At 51.4% G+C, this 24,280-nt stretch overlaps 3 protein-coding genes across 6 annotated transcripts in view; 1 reads left to right on the top strand and 2 right to left on the bottom strand.

Annotated features, from left to right (window-relative positions):
* Positions 1–866, bottom strand: part of XPO5 (exportin 5) — a 29,747-nt gene extending 28,881 nt beyond the window's left edge. For all 4 annotated transcript variants that reach the window (XR_009933068.1, XM_062490232.1, XM_062490235.1 and 1 more), the window contains exons 1-2: positions 762–866; positions 367–488 (exon numbers count right to left, since the gene is read on the bottom strand). Coding sequence is in view for 3 of the 4 variants with exons in the window: in XM_062490232.1 (XP_062346216.1) it covers positions 367–488; positions 762–866 (227 nt within the window). In the remaining variant the exon portion in view is untranslated. The remainder of the gene's footprint in view (positions 1–366; positions 489–761) is intronic.
* A 310-nt stretch (positions 867–1,176) lies between these two features.
* Positions 1,177–11,132, top strand: POLH (DNA polymerase eta). The gene is made up of 10 exons (XM_062489178.1): positions 1,177–1,313; positions 1,412–1,546; positions 1,633–1,844; positions 2,108–2,277; positions 5,459–5,562; positions 6,422–6,541; positions 7,162–7,285; positions 8,448–8,513; positions 9,183–9,346; positions 10,129–11,132. Exons 1-10 carry the CDS (start codon positions 1,177–1,179, stop codon positions 10,991–10,993), a joined length of 2,097 nt encoding a protein of 698 aa, XP_062345162.1. The 3' UTR covers positions 10,994–11,132.
* A 2,083-nt stretch (positions 11,133–13,215) lies between these two features.
* Positions 13,216–24,017, bottom strand: GTPBP2 (GTP binding protein 2). Its single transcript, XM_062490231.1, has 12 exons — positions 23,610–24,017; positions 21,381–21,407; positions 20,596–20,780; positions 20,182–20,290; positions 19,437–19,634; positions 18,986–19,160; positions 18,128–18,347; positions 17,570–17,705; positions 17,103–17,161; positions 16,213–16,384; positions 15,770–15,934; positions 13,216–15,402 (listed from the first exon to the last, which is right to left on the bottom strand). The coding sequence occupies exons 1-12, from the start codon at positions 23,790–23,792 to the stop codon at positions 15,205–15,207; spliced, it is 1,827 nt and encodes a 608-aa protein (XP_062346215.1). The 5' UTR covers positions 23,793–24,017; the 3' UTR covers positions 13,216–15,204.
* Positions 24,018–24,280: the final 263 nt, after the last annotated feature.

The raw sequence follows: 24,280 nt of genomic DNA, 5'->3' as shown, positions 1-24,280 counted from the left end.
CATATGGTCTGTAGAGGCGGCAGAGAAAGGAATCTCAGAACAGAACTAATACAAAGCCTCTTTGTTAGCAGGAGACCAATGACACAACACTGCAAAGACCTGCTCGTAACCCAGTGTGCTTATTTTCATCTTGTGATGTCAACATGTCTTACAGCTCAGTGAATTCACCTTTGCAACCTGTCTGAAATCAATTCTCTCCTCTCCTTCTTTTACGGAAAAAGAAAAAATTCCAGAGCAAGACTGTAACTGTCCTCTGCTGCAGAACAAACTCCCGGGGGCATGAGGTGCCGGAATAGTCACTGATCCCTGGGTGGCGGCAGGCCGGGACCCGTCCCCGGCTCAGCGGCACGGGACGAGCTGACTTACTTGACCACATGCTCCAGGATCTGCAGGCCGAAGTGCCGGACGATGGCCGTCTGCGTCTTCTCCGCTAGCTTCAGCCCGCAGGGCACGCAGATGGGGCACTTCTCCTTGAACTCCTCGCAGAACTAGGGGAGGGAAGGCCGGGACGCGTACGCGCAGTCACACACCGGGGCAGGAGGTGGCAGTCCCATCCCTGGCAGAGCACGCTGGGGGACACGCGGCCGCCCGACCCCCGCTGCCTGCAGACGCCTCCCAGCACCTCAGGGGACGCCCGGGACCGGCCCGCCAGGCTCTCGCTCGCCCGCCCGGGTCCGTGCGGACGGGGCACCCGCGTGGCCGGAGCCCGGCGCCCTCCTTCCCTCCGTCCCTCTCTCCCTCCGTCCCCGGCCGGGCGGTACCTTGAGGGCCTCCAGGCGGTACCGCTGAGTGGACGCCGGGTCCATGATGACGGTCACCGCCTTCACCAGCTGCTCGCAGAGGCCGCTCACCTGCTCGGCGGACATGGCGGCAGCGGCGGGCGGGCGCGCGCCACCGGCCACCCACGGGAGGGACGAGCGAGGCAGCCGGGACGCAGCTCCGCGCATGCGCCTCGAGGGGCACAGGGACACGGGGAGAACGCGGGCGCCGCGCACCGTCGCGGCGGGGACACGCGCACGCCCCACCGCACCCCCGAGAACTACGGTTCCCGGCGTGCCCCACGCGGAAAGTACGGGTGCCGCAAAGCGGCGGGCCGAGGCGGGGCTCTCCGCCCCACCGAGCGGGCGGTTATTCAATCATTCACTCAGTCGGGCGGGAGCCGGTGGCGGCGGCGAGATGTCGCGGGGCCGGGAGCGCGTGGTGGCCCTGGTAGACATGGACTGCTTCTTCATGCAGGTGGAGCAGCGCCTCGACCCGCAGCTGCGCGGCCGCCCTTGCGCCGTGGTGCAGTACACCGAGTGGCAGGGCGGCGGGTAGGTAGGCGAGCCGCCTTGGTGACCCCAGCTCCTCGTCCCACCCCGCTCCCCGCGGGGCCGGGCCCGCCCTGCACTTCACCTCCGTGTCTTGGCAGGATCATCGCGGTGAGCTACGAGGCGCGCGCCTTCGGCGTGTCCCGCGGGATGTGGGCGTCGGAGGCGCGGGCGCTGTGCCCCGAGCTGGCGCTGGCCCGGGTGCCGCAGGCGCGGGGCAAGGCGGACCTCACACGGTGAGAGCGGGGGCCGGGGGTGGCGGCGGCGCGAACCTCCCTGGTGGCGCGGGGCGGCGGCTGAGCCCGTGCCCGCCGCCCGGCAGGTACCGGGAGGCCAGCGCCGAAGTGATGCAGGTGCTGTCGCGCTTCGCCGCCATCGAGCGCGCGAGCATCGACGAGGCGTACCTGGACCTGACGGGCAGCGCGCGCCGCCGGCTGCGCGACCTGCGCGGGCGCCCCCTGGCGGCCGCGCTGCTGCCCAGCACCTTCGTGCAGGGACTGCCCGGAGAGCCCGGCGCCGATCCCGGCGGGAAGGGTACGCACCGACCCCCGCCCCCCGGGAAGGACCCGCTCTGCCTGCTTTGTCTCCCCCGAATCGCGAGCGCGGTTAATGGGGTCTGTGTTTTCCGCCGTGAGTGGCTTTTAGGGTGCCCGCTTCTTCTCCCTGTGGCGGGAATGCACTTACAGAAGCCTGCGGCTGCTGGCTGGGACTGGCTGATGCTGCTGGTCCCTTTGCTGGGCTCAGCAAGAAGTGCCATATCGTGTCCCCTTGTGATCTCTTTTATGTCCCTTTTCTAGAGGAGCTCCGGCAGCGTGGTTTGGAGGAGTGGCTTGCGTCGCTCTCTTTCGATAACCCCGACTGTCCTGACCTGCAGCTGACCATGGGCGCAGTAATTGTGGAAGAAATTAGGGTGGCAGTGGAAGCAGCTACCGGATTCAGGTGTTCAGCTGGCATCTCACACAACAAGGTATGTGCGTAGAACATCAGCCTTGTTTTTTCTGGGTAGCAGAGTCAGAACATGCTGTAGATGCTCTCCTATACTTACAAGTGTCCTGTAGAAGATGAATCAAGGTGGGAATATGGTCATGTGTGATCACACCTTCAGAGAAATCATGAGACATCTGGAAATAGGAGGAGTTGTTTCACCAGAGCTGTGGCCTGGACAGTCAGCAATCCACTCATTTACTGCCTGGATTCTTGCTGTATGCTAATGAGTGAGCTCACTAGGAAGAAAAGGGGTTTAAGTCTTCCAGAAATGTTTCCTGTAGAAAAAAAACAATCATAAAGCAGGTAATCTTCGCCTCGAGTTTCAGGTAACAGTCACTGTAGCCAGTTTTACTGACACAAATTCCCAGCGACTCGGCAGCAGAAGAACACCAGGCTGGGGCACCAAGGTGAGCTGGGTCGATTTTTGTCTTTCTGGTGAGTCAGTGTTTACCCTGCTGGCCATGGGGATTTGGGTGATGCTCAGCCAGCTGCTGAGAGCAGCCACAGGAGCTCTTGGTGCATGACAGCAGCTGCAGGAACAAACTGACTTTGACAGAGGGTTTCCTGCTGGGTGAAAGGCAGGCTAGTTTACTGAGAGCACCTCTTTTCTTCTGCCGACAAGGGGCTTATTTATACAGGTATGACTTATAAAGTCAGGCTCTGACTTAAAAAAAAAAAAAAGAAAGAAAATTAATACTAAATGGATGCTTTGGAGTTCAAGGAAGATATATTTCATTTTAGACTGCTGCAGAAACAGCTGGTACTACTGCCAGCTGTACACAGGGACTGGAACTGGTTTTACACTGGCTCCGTTTGAAACTAGAGCAGATTGTGAGGCAGAAATGAGCTAGCTTGAGGAAGGCCACTGGTGTAGAAATTTCTGGTGGAAGGTATGTTCAATTTGCCTTTCTCCTTTTTTTTTATTAATAACAAGAGAACTTCCCTGATATTCCTAGCACTTCTCCTAGCTTCCATTTTATATGCCAGCTTTTTTGTTGTTGTTGTTGTTGTTGTTGTTGTTGTTTGTTTTTTTTGAGAGAGTAAGGACATTGTGAGGTACTTTGCTATCCCTGAAGAACTGTGTATCTGTAGCAGCAAGCACAGTGCAGAGATCACCACAGCATACTTGTGGCTGTGCAGAACAAAAGGGGTGCTCTCAGTAAACCAGCCTGCCTTTCACTCGGCAGGAAATCCTCTGTAGCTACAGCATCAAAGTCATCAAAGTCAGTTTGTTCCTGCAGCTGCTGTCATGCACCAAAAGCTCCTGTGGCTGCTCTCAGCAGCTGGCTGAGCACCACCCAAATCCCCATGGCCAGCAAGGTAAACACTGACTCACCAGAAAGGCAAAATGCAACCCAACTCATCTCAGTGCCCTGATCTGGTGTGCTTCTGCCACCAAGTTGCTGGGAATTTGTGTCAGTAAAAACCATTCTCAGGGTACAGTGACTGTTACCTGAAACTTGAGGTGAAGATTACCTGCTTTATGCTTGTTTTTTTTCTACAGAAAACTCTCCCAGGAACTGCTTTTCCCAATGAAAGTACCTTGTTAGAGTACACCAGGAACTCAGATGATGAATAAGACCAAAAAACCTGGAGGATAACAGCATGGTTTTATCAAGAACCACTCATGGCAAAGTCAAATTCATCTATGTGCCCTCTTTGACAGCATAAGTAGACAAATGTGCAGGAAAGACTACAGATGTGAGGTGTCAACATTAAAGTTTCTAACATACATCACCCTAAGATGAATAACTTGATGATGACACTGTAGCAGACAACATGACTGAAGTTGTCTGAAGGGCATGCATCTTGCTAAAGAAAATATTACTGTTTCCCACAGTGATATTGTTCAGTGAGTTGCACTCAAACTGGGATGTGTAGAGTGAGATCCTGGTGGCATCTGTCCAAGGTCTGCTAAGAACGAGTATTTTCACTGAAGCCTACAGAGCGGGAACAGCTGTATGAATTCAGCTGTTGCACAGATGGACCTCAGGGCCTCATCTGTGAAAGTTCTGAGATGAAATTAGAGTTGAAAATTCTGAGCTTGAAAAAGCTTAGAATCAATCTGAAATCACTAAACAGTGCTTTTTATGCTCCTCTTATGTTTACTGCCTGTTTTTGTGGTTTATAGAGAAAAAGCAACCAGCAGGATTTTGGCTAAGTCACAGTAAGTCAGGAAGTAGCCTGGAGTTGTTGTGGACAAGGAGCAGGATGAGCCAGTAATATAAGTGCTCTTACAGAAATGCCAAATCCTGTTTTAGCATGTGCAGTTTACAGAAGGTGTTAGAAAAAGTAAATGATTTCTCCCCATGAAGTCTCAGTGATTGGTTTGGCTTCCAGCTCATCTCTTTATGAGGTGGGTAAACTTGGAAGTCTCCAGCCAGACAAGAAAAACAGTGATTGGACATCTGAAAAAGGATCTTTGTCTTGAAACGAGTTCAAATGTATGTAAGCCTGTAAAATGGACTGTTAATAAACATCATAGCTCAATAGGCAGGCAAGAAATTCTGCTTAGTTACAGGATGTATGGCAAAGCAGTGAAAGAGGAAGTTATTAGAGTTGTTCAATAAAACCTCAAACACCCAGCTAAATGTACTTCAAACTGGTCTGTGTATTTTTGACCCTGTGGTATCTTAGAGTGGGAAGGGAAGCTGTTTAGAACATGCCTTCCGGGCTAGCAATTCTGCATATTAAAGGTTTCCTTTTGCAGCACTGTGCTGCTGCAGACCTCACAGAGAGACTATTCAAATAGTGCCGTTGAGAAAAAGTAAGACAAACAGAAAATTAAGGAAAAAGACGTACTGGGAGACATAGCCTGGAGAGGACTATGAACATGCTGTGGAAGCTCTAGCATGCTTGCCTGATGGAAAACTGTAGCAACCACAACAGATGATAGATCTTTATCTGCATGGAGTAGGAGTTCAGCAATTCACAGAACTGAAGCCTGGGAGCAGCTTTGCTTTCAGAGTACCCAGCTAGTGCATGTCAAATCCTGAGGTGGATACTGCCTAAGAGCAAGCAGTGGTGCAGCCTGCACATATCCTAGCAGCTATTCCGAAGGCAGCTCTTAGATGTGATGCAGCACAAGCTGTTGGGTGGAGTCACTTTAGGCCAGTGCACGGTGTATAATAACTGAGTTTCCACCCTCTTCTGTGTTACAGACACTGGCCAAACTGGCCTGTGGGTTGAACAAGCCCAACCGCCAGACACTGGTGTCTGCACGATTTGTGCCACAGCTCTTCAGCCAACTGCCCGTCAGTAGCATGTAAGTACCAGGGAGCTGCTGCTTTAGTGCAGCCTGGGGCTGCTCCTGGCCACCTCAGCACAGCAATTTGATGCTCACTGATAGCAGCCAGTAGAGGCTCTCAGCTCCACAGTAACTGCTCGTCAATGTAGGGAACAAATAGAGGGAATCCTGACAATGATCCCTCGTGGCTGTGAGCAACAGTTCAGGGGGAATGTGCTTAGGAAGTTTCAGCCCTGCTGCTGAAGAAACCACAGTCCAAAAGCCCACTAGCAGCCTGTGGGCATCCTTTCCCAGGGTAAGGCTATGGTCAGGATGACTACTCGGGTGCATAGGTGAAAGCCAGAAACAACTGTAGGCAGGGAGGCCATAGCTGTTCCCGAGTGTGAGTAACAGGTGTGCTCACAGAGAGCAGGTATGGTTTTCTTTTGAGCATCCATACTGTGCACAAGTACTTTTCCTGGTGTAGGGAAGTGTTACCAGCTCTGCTGCTCCAGAGGAATGGATCTCTAATCCTGTTTTCCAGACCTGCACTGCTGTTCTCTGTTTTCTGTGTCTTGCAAGGGATGGAGAGGGATGTGTGTGGGAAAGAAGGTAGCTGTATGTGAGGCATTCTTCGGAGCATGGTTTGGGATCAGATGGAGCTGAGGGAGAAGCACTAAAATTGGAGGACCCAAGGAGCAGTTCCTACATAAACTCCTGTGTGTCCTTTTACTGTGAACAGAAGAGCTGTTATGTGCCAAGTGTTCCTTTTGTCCTGCTAGTTCCTAGTAGCTTCTAGCTGTCCTCATCTAGAAACAGTTGCTGCAACGAGACTTGTCACAATCTTCATATGATGCTTCATTTGTGTTTTCACTTTTTCTTTGTTTCTCTGCCCTAGCCGTAACCTGGGAGGCAAGCTTGGCACTGCTATCACAGACATCCTGGGAGTAGAGTACATTGGGGAGCTGACACAATTCAGTGAGACTGAGCTCCAGACACATTTTGGAGACAAAACTGGGTAATGATGAACCACTGACCACAGCTTGGCTCTTGGCAGGAATTGAGACTTCCTTTCAGTCACAGAACCTTTTTAGGTTGTTCTGCTGTGATTAGGAAGGTTGGAAGGTAAAATTTCAGTGGCATCTTTGGGAAGCATTGATCTATCGGGCCCACAGCAGGTTTCCAATCTTGCCTGCTCTCAGGCACCCTCCCCAGGATAATTGCTTGTCAGCCAGCGCCTCAGCCTTCCTCTACAGCATCCAAGGATGGGGTCAAAGAGCTGTTTCTGTGCAGGTGGGAAGAGGGCAGTCGTGACAGTTTCATCACAGAGGAAATTACAAGGCTGGACTGGTGCCTGAAACATAACTTCTGGGCCCAGAGCAGCTGTTGGACTGCCCTGCAGACTGGTGAACTGTTTCCACTTCAGGAGAAGAGGTGGAGGAGTTGTGCTGACAGGCAGTTGAGGCCTGAAGGAATCCTGCCTGTTCAGCTGTGGCTGCAGCTGTAGAGCTGGGGATGAGAGACAGTCACAGCTTGCACTGAGTTGAAAGCAGGGCTCAGCAGGAGACTGACATGCTCCCTAGTGATGCCTGTCTGTCTGTAGCTGCCTTAACCTCATGCTTCCCCTGTGGCTTTCAGGTCTTGGCTCTATGACTTGTGCAGAGGAATTGAAGAGGAACCTGTCAAAAATCGGTACCTGCCTCTGTCTATTGGCTGCAGCAAGAACTTCCCTGGGAAGTTAGCCCTGGCCACACAGAAGGCGGTAGGAGAAGCCTACATCTAGCATAAGGCTTGGCTTTCGCACTGGAGAAGATAAGACCAGCTTGCAAAACTGCTGCTTTTCTGTACAATTATGCCCTGAAACTCAGACTAGAGGCTCAGTGGGAGAGGGTGGTTTGAGCTCTGGAAGTCCCTGTTGACAGAAATGTGTTGCAGCTGGGCTGGGGGTCTGTCAGACCCTGGCTTCCGCCTGACTTCTTGGATAGCGAGGTCCCACAAGGAACAGCTTGTCCTGGAGTCTAGGCAGTCTCAGACACAAAGGTACCGATATGCAAGCAAGGCCTGGATTTGAGGCAATCAACTCTTACAGTGATTTCAGCTTGGCTTGCAAGGTACCTCGGCTAACGCTGGGATGAGAGACCAGGAAGCGCTGTACAGACATTCCACAGAGTTCTTTATTGTCTTCTTCTGCAAAGAGTGTCCAGTGATGGCATCATTCCGCTGAACTGGGTAAAAGTAGAGGTTTTTATAGGGAGAGTATGGCTTGACAGAATGACCAATGGTTTGGGGCTGAGGAAATGTGACCATGAGTTTTACGAGGACATAAAGTGGGGTCCGAAGCAAGGAGAAGGGTCTCTTAGCCTAGTCACTGTGACTGAGCAATTCTTATCTAGGGGATAGTTCTCCAAGGAGGCCTTATGAGGGGCCCTGCTCCCTCCACAGAAATGCATTAACAAACTCCTGCAAAAAGACGTCCATCCTGGTTGTAATTTCCATGAGCAAAACTGGGCCTGTGCTATTTGAAAGTTATTCACAGTGCCAAGCTTCAAGAGCATGGTTGCTAGAAAGAAGGTAGCTAGCCCAAATAAAGAGGCAGGCTGTGCTTTAGATATTAGCTGGGGTGAGTTTCCCACTGAGCTGCAGGAAGATGGAAAGAGAAATCCAGGACAGGGAACCTGGATTACTTGGCAGAGTCTAGTAGTAATGCAGAGCTTCTATGGTATCTACAATGTCCTTGCCTGCAGTGTTGGATCCCAGGTGGACTGATTTCTCAAGGGTTACTACAGATTTGGCACCTTACAATAGTCTTGTCCATTCCAGTCTGATCCCCCACCAGTATTCCCCCTTGTGCACAGCATTGTTCTTTTATTGTGATGCTGCTGTAAGCAGAGGCCCAACCTGTCTCTTACCTCTGCTTTGTCCAGGTGCAGCACTGGCTCCTGCAGATGGCCTTGGAGCTGGAGTCCAGACTGAACAAGGACAGGATCCAGGTAAGGAGGGGAGGCCCAGGGACACAAGGAGGCACATAGTGCATTTGCACCATGAGTGGTTTGCAGGAGGCTGAGGGTGGTATGTGGGAGGGGAGGAAATCTGTTCACCACAGATGTGTGCCTGTGTGCTGAGCTGTCCCAAGTAGAGAGGTGTGCAGAAGCATGGCCAGACAGGATGGTTTTGCCCCAGAACGCTGCAGGGTTAAGAACAATCCTTGTCCCATGCTTTAGGATGCAGGGATCTGAAAGCCACTGCACCATCATTCTGCTGCACTGCTGCTCCCTTGCAAGCCCTTTGCTGGCACAGGAGCGCCCGTGGGCTGTGAGAGGAAGCACTGGGCTCCTGTCTGGATGGTAGGCTGCAGGCCAGGGTAGGAGCAATCCACAAGCTTTGGCACTGGGGCCAGTGGGGCCAAAAAAGGTGTGGAGCTGCCTTTGAAGGAAAGCAAGGACTAGCTGTTTCCCATCCTGTGTGGCACAGCTGTGCAAGCACTTGTTGTGTATCCCATCCCTTGGCAATCAGGCCGGGCAGGACATGTCCCACCCCACCATCAGGGGATGGCAGCTGGGGTCTGGCGGGGGGGCGCTCCAGGCAGGGAACAGTCCCCTCGGCTGTTCCTGCCCCTTCCTGCAGGAGTCGCTGGAAGCACAGCTCTACTCTCTCGGCAGAACCACCGCGTGGCCCGGCAGCTGATGGTGGTGATCCGCCAGCAAGGGGACACCCGCGTGTCGCGTCTGTGCGCCCTGTCCCGCTATGATGCACAGAAAATGTGTAGTGATGCCTTCACCCTCATCCAAAACTGTAACGTGGCTGGGGCTCACCAGGCAGCATGGTGAGTGTGGGACAAAGTGGGTCACTTCTGTCAGGACTTGTTCTGATGTGGGAGGTACTGGACAAGCCAGAGACCTTTTGGAAAGGAACTCAAGTGAAATTGAGTGGCAGGAAAAGTAGTTCCCAGCACCCTCATGGTAGATTGCAGCAACCTTAGCGGTAGGACAGCCTGGCCTCTTCTGAGCCGCACGTTTGTTGACACATTTCTGTACTTGGAGGTGTGGATTGCTACTGCCTGGGGTTTGTCCAGCTGGAGCAAGGCTGTCCTGGCCCTGCTGGGCTGAAGAAGTTAGCTAAGCCTTGTTGTATCCTAAGGACAAAGCTTTTTGTGAGGAAGCCATTGGGGCAGGAAGAAAAATGAAAGTACACAACTCCTGTCTTCAGCATTTCCTTCCTTCCTTCCTTCTGTTCTGCAGTGAAAGCAAGAAGGTCCTGTCTGTTAAACTCTGACAAGGCTGCTGCTCCTTAAGGACTCTCTCATCTCACAGCAGCTTCAGCCTGTAGTGGACTGAAAGTCCAGGCTGGCAGTTAGCTGCTCCGGCTACAGTGCCCTTCTTATGGGAATTGCTGCTTTGGAAAGAGGGGTTCTGCTTTGCCCAACACAGCCTGCTATATCTGTTATGGAGATAGCAGTACTTTGTCAGAGCAAGCATCTCTCCCACCCCTTGCCAGATACTACAGTTTCCCTGCCCGTGAATGTTCTGTGTTGTTTAAATTCTTACCTCAAAAGATTTCTTGCTTTCCAGGCTGGTGTCTGAGCTCATGTTGGTCTGTCCTTTGCAGGTCTCCACCGCTGATTTCAGTGCAACTCTCAGCAAGCAAGTTCTCGGAGCCTGTCACCCTCTCTACAGGCATTACCACCTTCCTGACAGGTGACACCCAGCCTGATGGCACTGCCACCACAAGCCAAAACACCACATCTTGTGGGAGGGCCAAAATCAAGTTCTTTAGGAGCCCAAGCAAAGAGCTTCGGCAGAAGCCAGCGAGCGCTATTGAGTCATTCTTCCAAAAGGCAGCAGAACGACAGCTGTCACAGGCAGCGGCAGCAAGCAGCTTGCCCACTGCTGCCACTGCAGAGTCAGCTGTGCCCAGCTCCCCAGAGCACCAAGAGAGAGCTGCTGTTGGCTTGCCTGTTAGACTTGCCTCTGTGCAGTGTGACCTGGAGTCCCCTGTGAAGCAGAGTCACAGCGATGCCAGCCCTACTTCTCCATACAAGAGGCTTTCCCAGGAGAAGTTGCAATCAGATACTACACAAACACCCTCAACTCCACCCAGCTCCAGGACCCTTCTGAAATTACAACCAGCTATTGAGGGAAATGAGAATTTGCCACCTTCTCCTGAGCTCACCCTGCTCCCTCCTGCCTCTCCAGGGGACCAGCAGCGCTGTGAGAAGTGTGGCCAGCTCGTGCTAGTGTGGGAGTTCCCAGAGCACATGGACTACCACTTTGCTCTGGAGCTGCAAAGCTCTTTCCTGGAGCCCAGCCCTCCCATGGCTTCAGAAGCAGCTCCCAATGCAAAGGCTGTGGCTTCCAGGTCTCCTGCCAAGGCAAAGAATAAGCCCAAGACTCCAGCAGGATCAAATGCGAAACGACCCAAAGAAGGTGTGACAAAAACTTTAGATTTTTTCTTTAAGCCCTTACCTCCTTAAATCCCAGCCACACTGGGTGTTTTTAAAGAATCAGTATTTTTAAAGAATCAGTATTTTTAAAACAATCGTGTTTTTAAACATGGTTAAAAGTTTTATACTGCCTGTCGGGTTCTAATGTGGAAAAATCTAATAAATTATCTCCGCCCCAAGTCTGTGAGGACCCCGGAACTCATGAACTGTGTAGATGTAGCCAGTTTAGCTGGTGGCAGCTAAGCCTGTTTCTGCCTGGTGCTACTAGAAGCTGAATGGTACTTTCACCTACACCTCTTACCATAGGTATTTCTATGGCATCATTGCTCACTAATTCTGTTCCTCCTATAAAAGTAGCCACTCTTAAGTGCAGCGGCTTATCCCAGACAATCTCCAGGTAACCCTTGGCTTGAACCCATCTAATCACTCAGTACGAATCCTTCAACTCGTGGTTCTACTCTGGCTGCAGTTGAAGGCCCCACACTTACTATGTAATTTATGGTAGCTTAGCCCTGTTTTTCCTTCTCCTGTCCACCTGGAAGACACTGATTTTTACTCCCTCCTTCCCACACTCCAGGATTTGTTATAGATGGTTTGACAGTTCCCTCTGTTTAGCAGTCCATTACATGATGATTATCAGCAACTCAGGAGCACACAGGACTGCTCCTGTCATATAAGATTTGAGGAAGCAGTAGCTGCGTGGGCATACTTTTTGAAAACTTTGCATTAATTCCTAATAATTGCTATTGACGCATAAACAGTCTACTGCTAGAGCCCTCACTGTAAGTGATAGAAAACATGGCTAGAAAACAGACAGAAAAATGGATAGAAAAGAATCACAAAGCCCACTGTGAAAGCTTTTGTCTGGTGTAGAATGCATAACCACATTTTTCCTCCGTCCCAGACTGAATACTACTAAATACAACTTGCTGACAGGTATCTGTTCTGACTGTGCTCTGCCAAATGACTTGTTCAGCTCTTTGGGCCACAGGTCATAGTAAAGTGGCCACTCCAGAGCTCCACAGGTTACAACAGCCAACAGAGCAGAGTATCATGGTGGGGACAATCGGGCACTGAAGAGGGTGAGACTGGCTCCGGGGCAAGAGAAGTGCTTGCCCTCAGCTGTCTGTCAGGGCTCAGCTCTGCTGCAGTGCCAGCTGCGTGGAGCCCGCCAGAAGCTCTGCTTCCAATAATTTGAATGTGGCTCTTACGGCGGGGAGAAAGAATGTGCCACGTCAAGGCAGCACTGGGTGGGGTCAGGATATGCATTACAGGGAATTTCGTCAGCTGCAGGCTTCCCTTCCTTGGGTAGTGGGGGAGAGAGCCTTTCAGGCAGCAATGATGCAAATTGCAGCTCTGTATCTACGTGCTATTTTCTGATCTGCATCATCCTAAATGCAGCTGTTGAGCTGCTGTCTCCTTCCAGCACACAGCCTGTGCTGGGATGCTGCTCTATTACTGTCAGTGGAGTCTAATATTTGACAACACAGATGTGAGATTTCAAGAACAAAAAGCTCATTCTGGTGCGTGCAGTTCTGGTAATCACTAGAGGAAGGAATTATGGAGTCACTCCCACTAATGACAGTCCTAACATTGCAAAGTGACAAGTTTCCCAAAGTACTCTCATGAAGAGAAACAGCAACCAGTCTGGCAGGATTGCCTCATCTCCTGTGACAGTGGCACATCTCATTTCCTAAGTGTCTGGCAGGACTGGACTCTGCAGATGCCACTATCTGACACAAAAACAAGTTTAGAAGAGGCAAATCCTTTCGGTCACAAGTCATCTCCACAGGGAAACCTACTTGTCCTAAGGGAACAACCTGTTTTCATGGGGACGAGGCAAGTCACAAACCTCATGATAAGGTCGAAGCTATTTTAAAAACAAATCACCAGTTAGATGTGTGCCCTAGAAAGCGTCTCTTTAATTAGGCTCTGGGGGAATTTATGACTGTGAGGAGGCTCTCGCCGCAGCCTGTTCCGCCCACAACAGCCCAAAGTGCTGTGCTCAGGGTGACGTGGCTGCCTGTCACCTCGGGCTGCACACCCAGGCTTACTCAGATAAGCCGGGAGCGCAAGATTGTAAACAGGAGCGCGTGCATTCTTTCCACAGCACTGCGTGGTATTTATAGGGCTGAACACAGGAAGCTTAGGAATGGGTGAAGGGTAGCCAGCTCCAACTGTGACCTAGCTCCAAGGGCAGCAGGGTAAGAGCCCAGCTCCACCCTCACTCATTGTACAACTCAGCCACAAGCTCAATAAAACATCTTTATTCTGTACATTTATATAGATGCTTGGAGAACAGGGACAATCCCCAGCACTAGAAAAATTCAAGACAACAAAACAGCAATTATGAAGAGCATGGCACCAAGAACAGTCATGCCACAGATGGCAGGGATGAGGTGAGACCAGCCATGAGCTGTTTCAGAAAAGGTCACAGCACCCCCCTTTGGGGCAAAAAACACCAGTGCTGCTGCAAAGAGCTGGAGTCCCCCACGCCCAGGCAATTTTCTTTGTGACCCACTAGCACCAGAAGAAAGAGCCTGCTGGCAGCTGGGGCCTGTCCTTCTTGCAGGCATTGGTGCAAAGACTGTCATTTGAATACCCGGCCCACTGCTAGAACAGGAAAAAAAAGGGATCCTGCTTGAGCAGTGACCATGAGCCAGCATCTCCTTTCTCTCTGCTGGGGATGCAGCAGTCTTCAGCTGGATCTGGTGCTCCCTCCAAGGGACAGGTCATTCCTGTAACACTTAAGCTGCCTTCCCTCCATTTATTCCACCACTTGACAGGCTTCCTCCCACCTCAGCACGCTCTTGGCAGGGTGCTGCCCCCACCTTCCCACCCTGCAGTGGCCTCACCCAGCACAGAGACCCACATCCGTCCCTGCACAGGGACGGCAGAAGGGCCACTTGGGTGTCCAAGGGCAATCACAGGCCCTCGCCCTTCTCTTTAGTCAGGGCTAGCAGGCCACCACACCAACCAGCAGGGCTTGGTGAAGGCCTTTTGCTCACAGCAGACACATTTGGTCTAACAGTCAACAATAAAACCAAAAGCCTATGTACAGCTTTACAGACCCTGCTGCACCCTCCAGGCAACACAGCAGAGCTGCATGACAGAGTGGGAGACCTGTGCTCCACTCTACACAGAGTCCTTGCTGGCAACATCAGCTTTCCTCTAATAAACACCAGTGGCAATGGAAAGAAAGGAATTCTTGCTCCAAGAGAAATAAAAATCCTGCCACTGTCACAACAGAACCAGTTGTTACCTGGTTTTGTGTAGGTAACACAGCCTGTCCTCCTCACACATTAAGGCAAGCATGTGAGGAACAAGGTGGGCTAGGACCAACCACACCAGGGAACCCGCTGCAAATCACTGCTACCAATATGTAGATGGCACCTTCAGGTGAACATCCATGGAAACAACCTGCTCACTCCAGCATAGGCCCAGGCCCTGCTCTGCTCCACAGAATGGCCTCCTGTACTGCTGCTGCAAGGAACAGATGCAAATACAAACTCTGTGTTCATGATGTTATGTCAGAAGGCTGTGCCACTCAGAGCAGCCACAGCTTCCTGGGAGTCAGAAAGAGGATGCTGATGAAATATGTACATGTGAGTGGGGAACAGGACATCTGTCCAACAGTAGGAGACTCAGACTGGAGTAACACAAAACCGATGCACAAATGGACACACAGCAGATTAAAGTCAGCCAAGATTCAAATGGTTAAAAAGTGTCCTGAAAGCATTCTGAGATGTTCAGCCAAGCCCGCTGTGGGTAGCATGGCCTCTTCCATCTCCTGCACAGAAGGATGTGCTGAAGGATGACTTGAGAGAACACTGTTATCAACCCAGTGCTCAGAGAGCAGAAACGGGACCAGACCTTGTGTCAGAGATGGAAAAACATCCCTTCGCTGCTTGTCTTCAAGCGTGCTGTGCCTCCCAACCAGCAATTTTCAAACAGTAATCAAAGCCAAAACTTGCTTGCCCAGGTCTGCAGGTACCTCTGATCTATTCTGAAGGAGGGCAGGGTAATGAAAGCTGCAGGTGATGTGGAGGACATGCTTAACTTGTCCCACGTACGGCACTGAATGCAAGAAACTCTCCCATGCTCCATCTCACAGTGCAGAGGAGGGACATCCACACTAGAACGGGACAGCAGCAGCTCCAGGCATTGCTCAGCAAGCCACAGGAGCTTCCAGCCTTCTCCCCAGGTGCTGGTGAGTGGAGATTTCTCTGACCTACTGGTAGTCAGAAGCTCAGCTGTCCAGGTGCCAGGGACTCCTCCAGGCTGTTTTCTTTGGTGGTGATGGCTTGGAGGTCAGTGACATGCCCAATGCCTTTGGTGACTCCTTCACGGAAAAGTAGTTTGGCTCCAATCTTCAAGTATTCAGGATGCTTGATGAACCTGAAACAGACAACTGCCTTCTCGCCTGTCCGCAGCTTGTCCTGAAAAGGAAAATGGGAGACCTTAGACCCATCTCCCAAGATGATGAATGCATATGTGGATGGTAAGAAGATGAGGCAAATGAGCAGCCTTCTTCAGACTGCATGGCTTGAGCCTTTCTCATTACTGTATACATAAGAAGAGACAGGAAGACGCAAGCTCTGAAGAATGGAGAGTTCACCTCTCTTCTTTAACATGTTTGGAGGAAAAGCAACCAAATGGGCAGGATAAAGAGCTACAATCTGCTCCTAGGAAGAGAGATAGCTACTCAAAATACCAGCAGCCCCCAGCTCCACTAGAGGGTGTGGAGGAATCCCAACAAACCCCACAAGGAGGCCCATCTTCCTCCCTTTTCTTCCCCTGGCCTACCTTTCCATGGATCTTCTCTACGATAGCCGTCTGTCGCACATTCCCCACGTGCACCGTCACCTGAAACCCCTTCCGGAAAGTTGTGGCATGGAATAACAGCACAATCTCGGCTTCAAACACTGAGCAGATGGTGGGGTTCATTTCTGGGCTCACCATGACCATACCCTGCAGAACAACCCAAGACTCAGACCAGTTAGGGCCAGTCCACTTGCTTCTGAACAGCTCCCAAAACCACAAATACACCTCCACTCTGTAACTTGGGCTTGCATCCCACTCTCAGCCTTGTACTCATTGTACTTTGTAACCTGGCCATTTCCTCCCCTTCCAGCAAGTTTCCTGCAATCATTTCTACTTCATTCCCACCCTACCAACGGGAGGTGTCCAGAGAAGCCTCCAGCCCTGCTCACTGGACCAGTGAAGAACCTGGCAACAGCAGGACTAACCTTGCGCAGCAGGGAGCGGTCGAAGGGTCCGAGGGCCAGGGTGGCTGCCTGCCCAGCCCGCAGCACACGGCAGGCAGAGCGGTTCCGTTGGATACTGCACACTTTCAACCGCAGGAACTTCCCATCGTCAGTGGGACCAACCACCAAGTTCTCCCCTTCTCGGCAGATCCCACTGCCCAGGGAAGAAGAGCAGGACACAGTTAATCCCACGTTTCACCCTCCAAGATTAACCTGAACAAATTCCCCAGGGACAAGTCTTTGGACTCTTACCCTGGACCAACTAACAGGGACACAAAGCTGCTGAGAATCGAGATTTCTTACAGCAGGAGTGAGAGCCACACTATCACTCTTAAGAATCCCAAGTACAGACAAGGGCCACTGCACCCCCAGTGCTCTGCCACACTGCTTAGTTTCTGGTGGAGAGACCTCAGATGACAATCCTTCAGTGTGGATGTGCTGGTGGCAAACTGCTCTGATAGTTCCTGAACACAGAGGGACAGCTGCCTTTTCATGGGGTAGCATGCAGTTAACCCCTGCTGGAATCAGAGAGGATCTACCTTTTACATTTCCTCCCCCTACTTGAGGAAGGAAGAAAGCAACTCCTTAGGATTACACCTAACCTCTGCCAACTCTAGATTCCAGCATGCCTTCTTTCAGCATGTTTCAGGACACATTCCTAATACAGCACCTTTAGAGCAGACTGTCTGCTTGCCACTGTATTACCAATGGTCTAGTCATGTCACTTCCCAACACCCTGAAGGGCTCGACTCTCACTTGGCTCAGTCAGGACTGAGCCTCACGCAGCTTCCATTTCTGCAGCAGGTGACTCTAACCTTGTGGGAACTCCAGCAACAATTCATATCCACACATATCTGCCTAAGCTCACTTACCTTGACAGAGTTCCTCCCACAACAGTCCCCACCTCTGGCACTGTATAAATTTCATCAACCTGCAGCAAGGCAACACAAATAAGCTGCTCAGACAGGCAACTATGAAAGAGCACTCCAGAATGAGAACAAAGAGCTTGACCCTTGTGTGAAAGGAGGTGATCACTCTGCTGGTCATTGGATGCCGTCAACAGAGCTTCACCAACTCCCACTACCCTCCCATTAGAGAAACAAACCTCTGCCTTTCAAACAGCAGACAGAGAAATTATCCCTGAGACAGACATCTCATGGTTAAGACAGATCCAGCCTACCAGGCTTTTTTCAAGGACCAATTTCCTTTTTCTAATGTCTCTCAATAGTCCAGGAGTTCACCATATCTCTACCCGTGGTGTTCAAATTTCCCAAACGTTTCTCCCATGGCACAGCAATGAGTCCAGTATCAGAACTGGAAACAAACTACCCTTACCCACCTGAAATTCTGTAAGTTGCTGCATTAATTCTTCCTGCTCTTTACTGTTGGTCAGTGGAGGGAGAATGTTGAGGAAGACTTTCAAGAGATCCAGGTTCTCCCCAGAAACACTGGACAGTGTGAAGATTGGGGTGATGCTGTCAGACACAAATAGACAGAAATAAGCAGAAGGCCACAGTGCAGCTCCAGAGGGTTTCTGAGATTCTGAATCTACTGAGACCTGCAGGAAGATGGCTACTACACCAGTAATTGGCTAAAGCAGGAAGGCTAGGTACAACTCCACAGTAACCCTTGCCTCAATGTTTGGTCAAAGCACCAATCCCTTGTCAACACATATTTTTCTCATGAAGTAACTCTAATGCAGCCTTTGCTCCCAGAGCCCAGAAAAATGTCTAGGAGGTGAAAATGCTTTCTTGGAGAATGGAAAGGTAGGAAACTTGACAAGGAGCAGAGATGTTCAAGATGAAGTCACCTCCCAAGTGTTCACCCTTCCCCAGCTCCGCATGGCAGCCCAGTCTGAATTGCCTGCTCCCAACAGAAGAAAGGAATAGTCCCTTACTTGGGAGATTGTGCAAACTGTTGTGCTGCTGTAACAGCATCGTCGTCTGAATTCACAGGTAGGGGGAGCTTGTTACAGCCTGGTTGCTTCAGAATTCGCTCCAGCTGCTTCACTGTCCGTTCCACGGTAGCTTTTGAACACAAGTCAACTTTGCTGATGACAATGAAGAAGGGGACCTTGAGGGCCATGGCCAAGCCCAAGTGCTCTCGTGTTGTGCCCGCTGCAGGAGACAAGAAAGAGTGTAGGTGCAGCAGCAGTCACTGCTGTAGCTTGTTGATGCTGATAGCTGTGTCTCCTGGCTATCCCATGGGCCCACTCTAGAGATTTCACTGTAACTGCATAGGTCATCACGCATCAAAAAAACGCAATTATTATTTTAAACAAAACCAAACATCAGTCCAGAAAAATAAAAACCACCAAGAAATTTTGTGACTGATCTGTCTGCTTCAGAAAGATGCAGTAGTTTTCATTCTTTGGCCAAAGTTTGCCAGAGAACAGTCACAAAAATGTCAGCGATAGATGTGGGAGAACTCCAGATGCGTTTTTACAAGACTTTGGGATTCAGCACCCCTAAGAATACGTCAAAGTTGTTTTCTTTTCTGAGAAACACAGCCCCAAATCCCAAACAAAGCCTCCCTGTCCAGGGTACAGTTTAATGTGGTCTACAGCTGGTAAGAGGATCCCAGATCTACTCCCCTCCCAGGCACTCACAGACACTGGCTTACAAGATATCAGTAGAAGCTTACAAATGGATAAACTTTTCTGACAACCATTTACAGCTGACAAGGACCCATTCCCCCCATTCTCCATTCCTCTTCACATGTTGCAGTCAATCCATGCAGGCAGGGCAACACTCACCAATGCCAGTGTTGGCGCTAACCACCAGCATGGCAAAGTCTGGGCAGTAGCTAGTGAGGCCAAAAATGGTTGTTTTCAGATACTTGTGATGGCCAGCCAGGTCAATGAAAGTGATCATTTTGGAAGAACTCTCACAGATCTCTTCTGCTGTCCGGGAGTCACTGTAATTTACCACCTAAAGGGACAAGGAACTTGTGAGAGAGGCAGCCCCAGTAGACAAGTAAAGAAAACCCAGGTCTTACCTACCCACTTTGATGTCAGAATTACTAAGTAGAGATCATACCCCATGGGTGCAAGAAACAGTGTTGCAAATGGACAACCAGCACTCAGGTTAAGCTCAAGGGACACAGAACCGTGCCACCTCTCTTCCCTCCTGTCCCACTCACAGTTCTAACAGCAGGATAATCCTATTTTCCTCCAGCTTCCTGAGTTCAGCAACCCACTCTCTTACCTCTCCTTTGCTGTTGAAGCCGAGGATCTCAAAGCTGATGCTTGATGTTCTTCCTGACTGGATTTCATGAAGATGTCGGAAGAGGTTGAGGCGTGCTCTGCCCCGCCCATTGTCCAGCTCTCCTTGTGTTAGGACACCCAACAGTGTTGACTTCCCTGAGTCCACATTCCCTAGGACAGCTACTCGAAGGTCTAAGAACTACAGGAAAAAGAACAAAGAAATCATTAAACTTAACCATTGTTGTGCTGAGTGCACAAGCACTACTGGGCAGTGGAGATGCAGCTCAGAGAGCTTCCCTACATCAGGGACTCTATGCAGTTTAATCTTGGCTCAGATTCCACTCCTGCTCCAAGCAAACCACTGCCCAGCAGTTGTGATACACTCTCTAGAGTTGAGATATGACATACCAGGCTTTGGTATCACAAAAAGGCCATTTGCTGTAGCAAAGCTCTAAATCCTTCCTTGTTTGCCCATGGGTCTGCATCAGAATCACTGCCATAGAAGTGAAATAATTTTCCACCTCTCATCCAGGCAATCTCCTGCACTGACATCTGCCTCAATCACAATCTTGGAGATAAGAAGCATTATCATCAAGCCTCCCTCTGCCAGCCCGTTAAAGCATCTCCTATGGGAAAACATCTGACAAAGTGCCTCTAGGATTCGGGCTCCCATCCCAAAAGGAAGCTGCTCGTACGAAGCTTCTAGGTCTACAGGAGCAGAAAACAGCCAAACCACAGGTCCCTACCTGCTGGTTGTCAGGCACCTTTCGGACAAGCACCTCCGTTATCTTCCTTGGAACATCGCTGTCATAATCGACCTCCCTCTCCCGCAGCACTGTAATGTCAGCCCCAACCCTGCCACAAAGACAAAAGGAACCAGTGAGACACATTTGTACTTGACTGCTCTTGCACCTCTATGATAACAGCTGACAAAGCTATTGGGATGAAGGCTGGGGATAGCAGGGAAGGAGCCTCAAGCTTTCAGCCAAAAGCCCTGTAACTTTCCTCATGTTTCCAGAGCCTCAGGACTGAAGGAGTGTAAGTCATACAGGGGCTTTGTAGGATGGAACTGCCAGCTGCTCAGGGGACTCCAGGAAGGGAGCCTCTCTACCAGAGGCTGTTCACACTCGTGGGCCCTGCAGATGGAAGGGAGCACGTACTTCTCTGCCATCCGGCGCAGTGTCTTGAGCGAGGCTCGCATCTCCTCTTCTGAGAGGCCCACCAGCAGCCCATTGTCCTCCACACCAATCTGATAGACAGCCTCACCTCGGCCCTCTTGTAGTCGCCACTTCATCTGTGTCACCAGGTGCTCAAAGCGGTACTGCGAGGGGTTCACCAGCTTTAGCTGTTTAACAGAGGGGTAGTTCTAGTCGCAGCCTAGATGCAGAGGCAGTCTCATTGCCCAATTCTGTGAAGCAATGCTCCCAACTCTGACCCACCTCTAGAAAGCACTGCCTGTATTAGTGTCTGAACAGAAGCCATGGGACAGGTGAGATAGGGTTTCACAAAGGTACAAACATATGGTAGAACTTCCCTGCCTCATGACAAAGGGATCTGTACCCTGCCTGCTGCTGGGTTAAAGACAACGCTCTGGGATCAATCTGTGATCCAGGAGTCAGTAAATGCAAATAGCAGAGCGGCCACAAGCAAAGTGGCAAACCATTTTCAGGGGTATCTGCAACTCTCTCTCAAGAAAAATAGAGTAGGCATCATATACTAGAAGAAATTCCTAAAAATGAGTACTGAGATCAAACTTTTCCAGCTCAGAATACTAGGTAAAGCTTGGCACAGAGATACAGAAGGTGAATGGTAGTTCCTTAGTGCAGTATCCAATTTTCTGTCCTTTCCTTGGCCAAGTTACCCATAGGCTGACTTTAGTGAAGTTACTCACTGTAAAATAACCCTCTGGGAGGAAGACCACCTTCTGCAACCTCAAAAGACTCACCTTGTACTCGATGTTCCCATCTTCTGCCTGGTCAGAGAATGAAACAAGACAGAAGAGTTAGATGCTGTGTCCACAGGGAATTCTACAGGCACCAGCTGCCCATATATTCTGAAGCTGGCGCTAAGGATTTCAAAGAGAAGGAAAGTGGCAAAAAGAGAGTGTGTTAGGCCCCAGCCTTCTGCCATTCTTTCCTACACTCAACTAGAACATTCCTTATGGTTTGTTTGTGCTGTTTGCATCCTACATCACGAACACCAGAGGACAAAACCAGAGTGGGACACAAGGGTAATAGTGTTGGGGGGGGTGTTTCTGGACAGTAAAGAATAGGGCCAGCCTAACAGTCACAGAGAGAGAGAGAGTTCCAGTTTCAAAAAGGCACAAGCCAGCATATTATTTAAAGTCTCTCCCCTCATCCATCCATGACCCACAAAATGCCACCCACAGCATCCCACTCCCACCCTATCCAGCAGCTTCCATCCATCCAATGTGCAAAAAAAAAAAGGCTTGAGAACAAAAGCTTCTGCTTCCTTTCCTGCTCAGTGATACTCTCCATCACTCAATTTGTTTTTCACTGACTTATTTCCACATCCTTATGTATCTTCCCTCAACAAGGAAGGACTACAGACATAAAAAAGAAAGGTAATGACTCCTTTGCCAGCTAGTCACTGGCCAGAGTTCTGGAGAAACAGACCTGATTGGGACTGTCTGTACACAATATGCTCAGAAGTACTTTCTCAGGAAAGGCTGAAGCCAAATGGGGTTGTAACAGAAAGGCCTGGGTATTCATCAAGCTCACTTCAACCAAAACAGGCTCCAGCTTTCCGAAATGAATATCTCATTTTACAGGTAGATACACAATATTTAAGTAATTTTTCCCGTTGATTCAGTATAAGGACCACTAAGAAAGGGCTGGAGCTCTCAGGAAGCCACATACTCTATCAGTCTAAACGGGCTGGCAACAGTAAGCACTTCCTTTTCCTCTGGACACCTATTTGCTTGTCAGGAGAAGCAACAGCCCTCTCCTTGCCTTCCAGCTCAGCTCTTAACCACAGCAGTGCTTACAGTGGCAAAAGGCCAAAAGTAAGTTCCGAATTGTCAGCTCAGTTCTCTGGCAGCAGAGCTGTGCCATGAGAAAAAAGTACTTGTAGCAGGTTTTCCTCTCTTGCCATCTACCAGCTTCCCAGTTCTAAGAAAAAAAATCCATTCACCTACTACAGTCATCTAAATAAAGGAGTGGGTCTTCTCCAAGGCACTTGAGACTAGAAAAGCAACAAGCCTAGACTTGCTGGGGCACACACTGCACAGGATAGCCAGAAACAGGAAGCTGTGTGGAAACCACAGGGGACTGTCCAGCCTCCAGCCTAAAGGAACAAGAATTAAACTGCAGCTGCAGGGCACTACCTGTGGAGAAGATCTAACAGTAGCAAAGTGCTGTTTCCCCATCTTCCCAAGAGTCCCATGCCTGCCTTGTGGAAGAACTGCTCCCTCCCAGCACAGGCTATTATATATTTTACAGAAAGCTCGCTGACTACGGCTGAGCAATTGAGTCCAAGCCAATGTAATTCTCCCCACAGTGACAGTTGTATGAGAGTAGTGACAACTGCCCCAGCTGAGCACACAAACACGTACTCCCAATGCCCCTTCTTCCTGCTGCAAGGGACAAGTGCCTCACCCTTCGTCCATACCAGCTGCAGCCCTATGTAAGGAAACAGCTGTCAAATTAGCTGGGAAGGGAGTCACCAGAACCCGTCTGGCAGCTGGAAAGCGGCTCAGACCCACCAGATCGTCTCCCGGGGAGAGAGAGATGCAAACGGGATGTTTGGAACTACGAGGTGAGCAAAGCTTTATTTTCGAAGCTATTTGGATCGCAGGCGGCAAAGCACCCACAGACAGACGCCAGGCAGCGCGATACCTCTCACGGACAGGGTCCGGTGAACCCCGCAGGGAAATCGCTGGTACCGGGGGGTACCGAAGGAGAGTGCGGGGCAAGCTCCCGGGGCCGGACTGCAGGACCGCTCCTACGGCTGCTGTCAGCCCGACGCCTGCACGGCCGCGGCACCTCCAGCCAGACCCGCCACCCACCCTGCGGGGTCCGGCCGTGGTGCCGACACGCTGTGCGGGGGGGACAGGCCCTCCGGACCCTCCCGCCCTCAGCGGCGGCTCCCCCGCCCCCGGGCCTGGTCCCGCTCCCTCCCCGGCTGACAGGACGCGGCGGCCGCCGGAGCTCACCTCGGGCGGCAGGTACGGGGGGTTGTTGGCCTTCCCTCCGCGGCTCCGCCCGTTCTTCTTCTTCGTCTTCGAGCCACCGCCGCCGCCAGGCGCGGCCCCCCCGCGTCCGCGCAGCGCTGCGCCTGCCCCGCCGCCCGCCGGCCGACAGCAGCCCCCGAACAGCTCCGACACCCGCGAGTCCATGGCGGACACCGCGGCCCCGCCGCCCCGCTGCAGAGCCCGCTCCGCTCCCCGCCCGGCCCCGCCAGCCCGGCTCCGGCGTCACCGACCGCCGCGCGGCGCCCCGGGAAAGCGAGTCCCGCCCGCCTACAACGCCGAGAACGCAGCGCGCACCGCCCGCTCGAAACTACAACTCCCGGCGTGCTCAGCGGCGCGACCCGCTCACTCCCCTACGGGTTCTATTGGCGGGGGTTGATGGGAATTGGAGTCTAAGGGAGAGGGCGCCGCCTGTCGGCCGCGGCCAACAACGTGGGAATGCCGCCGCTCCCCGGACCCCGCTCGCCGGTATCCGCGGACGCCCGTGGGTTACCCCACTGCAGTTCGCAGCCCCGGGTTCCCTGGCTATTGACATTGAGCGATCAGTCAGACTGGCTTCGGAAAACTGGGACGCTTTCGAAGCTGTTTGGCATTGGAGGTACCTCATGACTACCCAGAGGCAGCAGCCCAATACA

Source organism: Cinclus cinclus, chromosome 3 (assembly GCF_963662255.1).
Source record: "Cinclus cinclus chromosome 3, bCinCin1.1, whole genome shotgun sequence".
Taxonomy (NCBI): domain Eukaryota; kingdom Metazoa; phylum Chordata; class Aves; order Passeriformes; family Cinclidae; genus Cinclus; species Cinclus cinclus.
The sequence above is the reverse complement of the archived record's forward strand: the minus strand, read 5'-3'. Positions and strand labels throughout refer to the sequence as shown.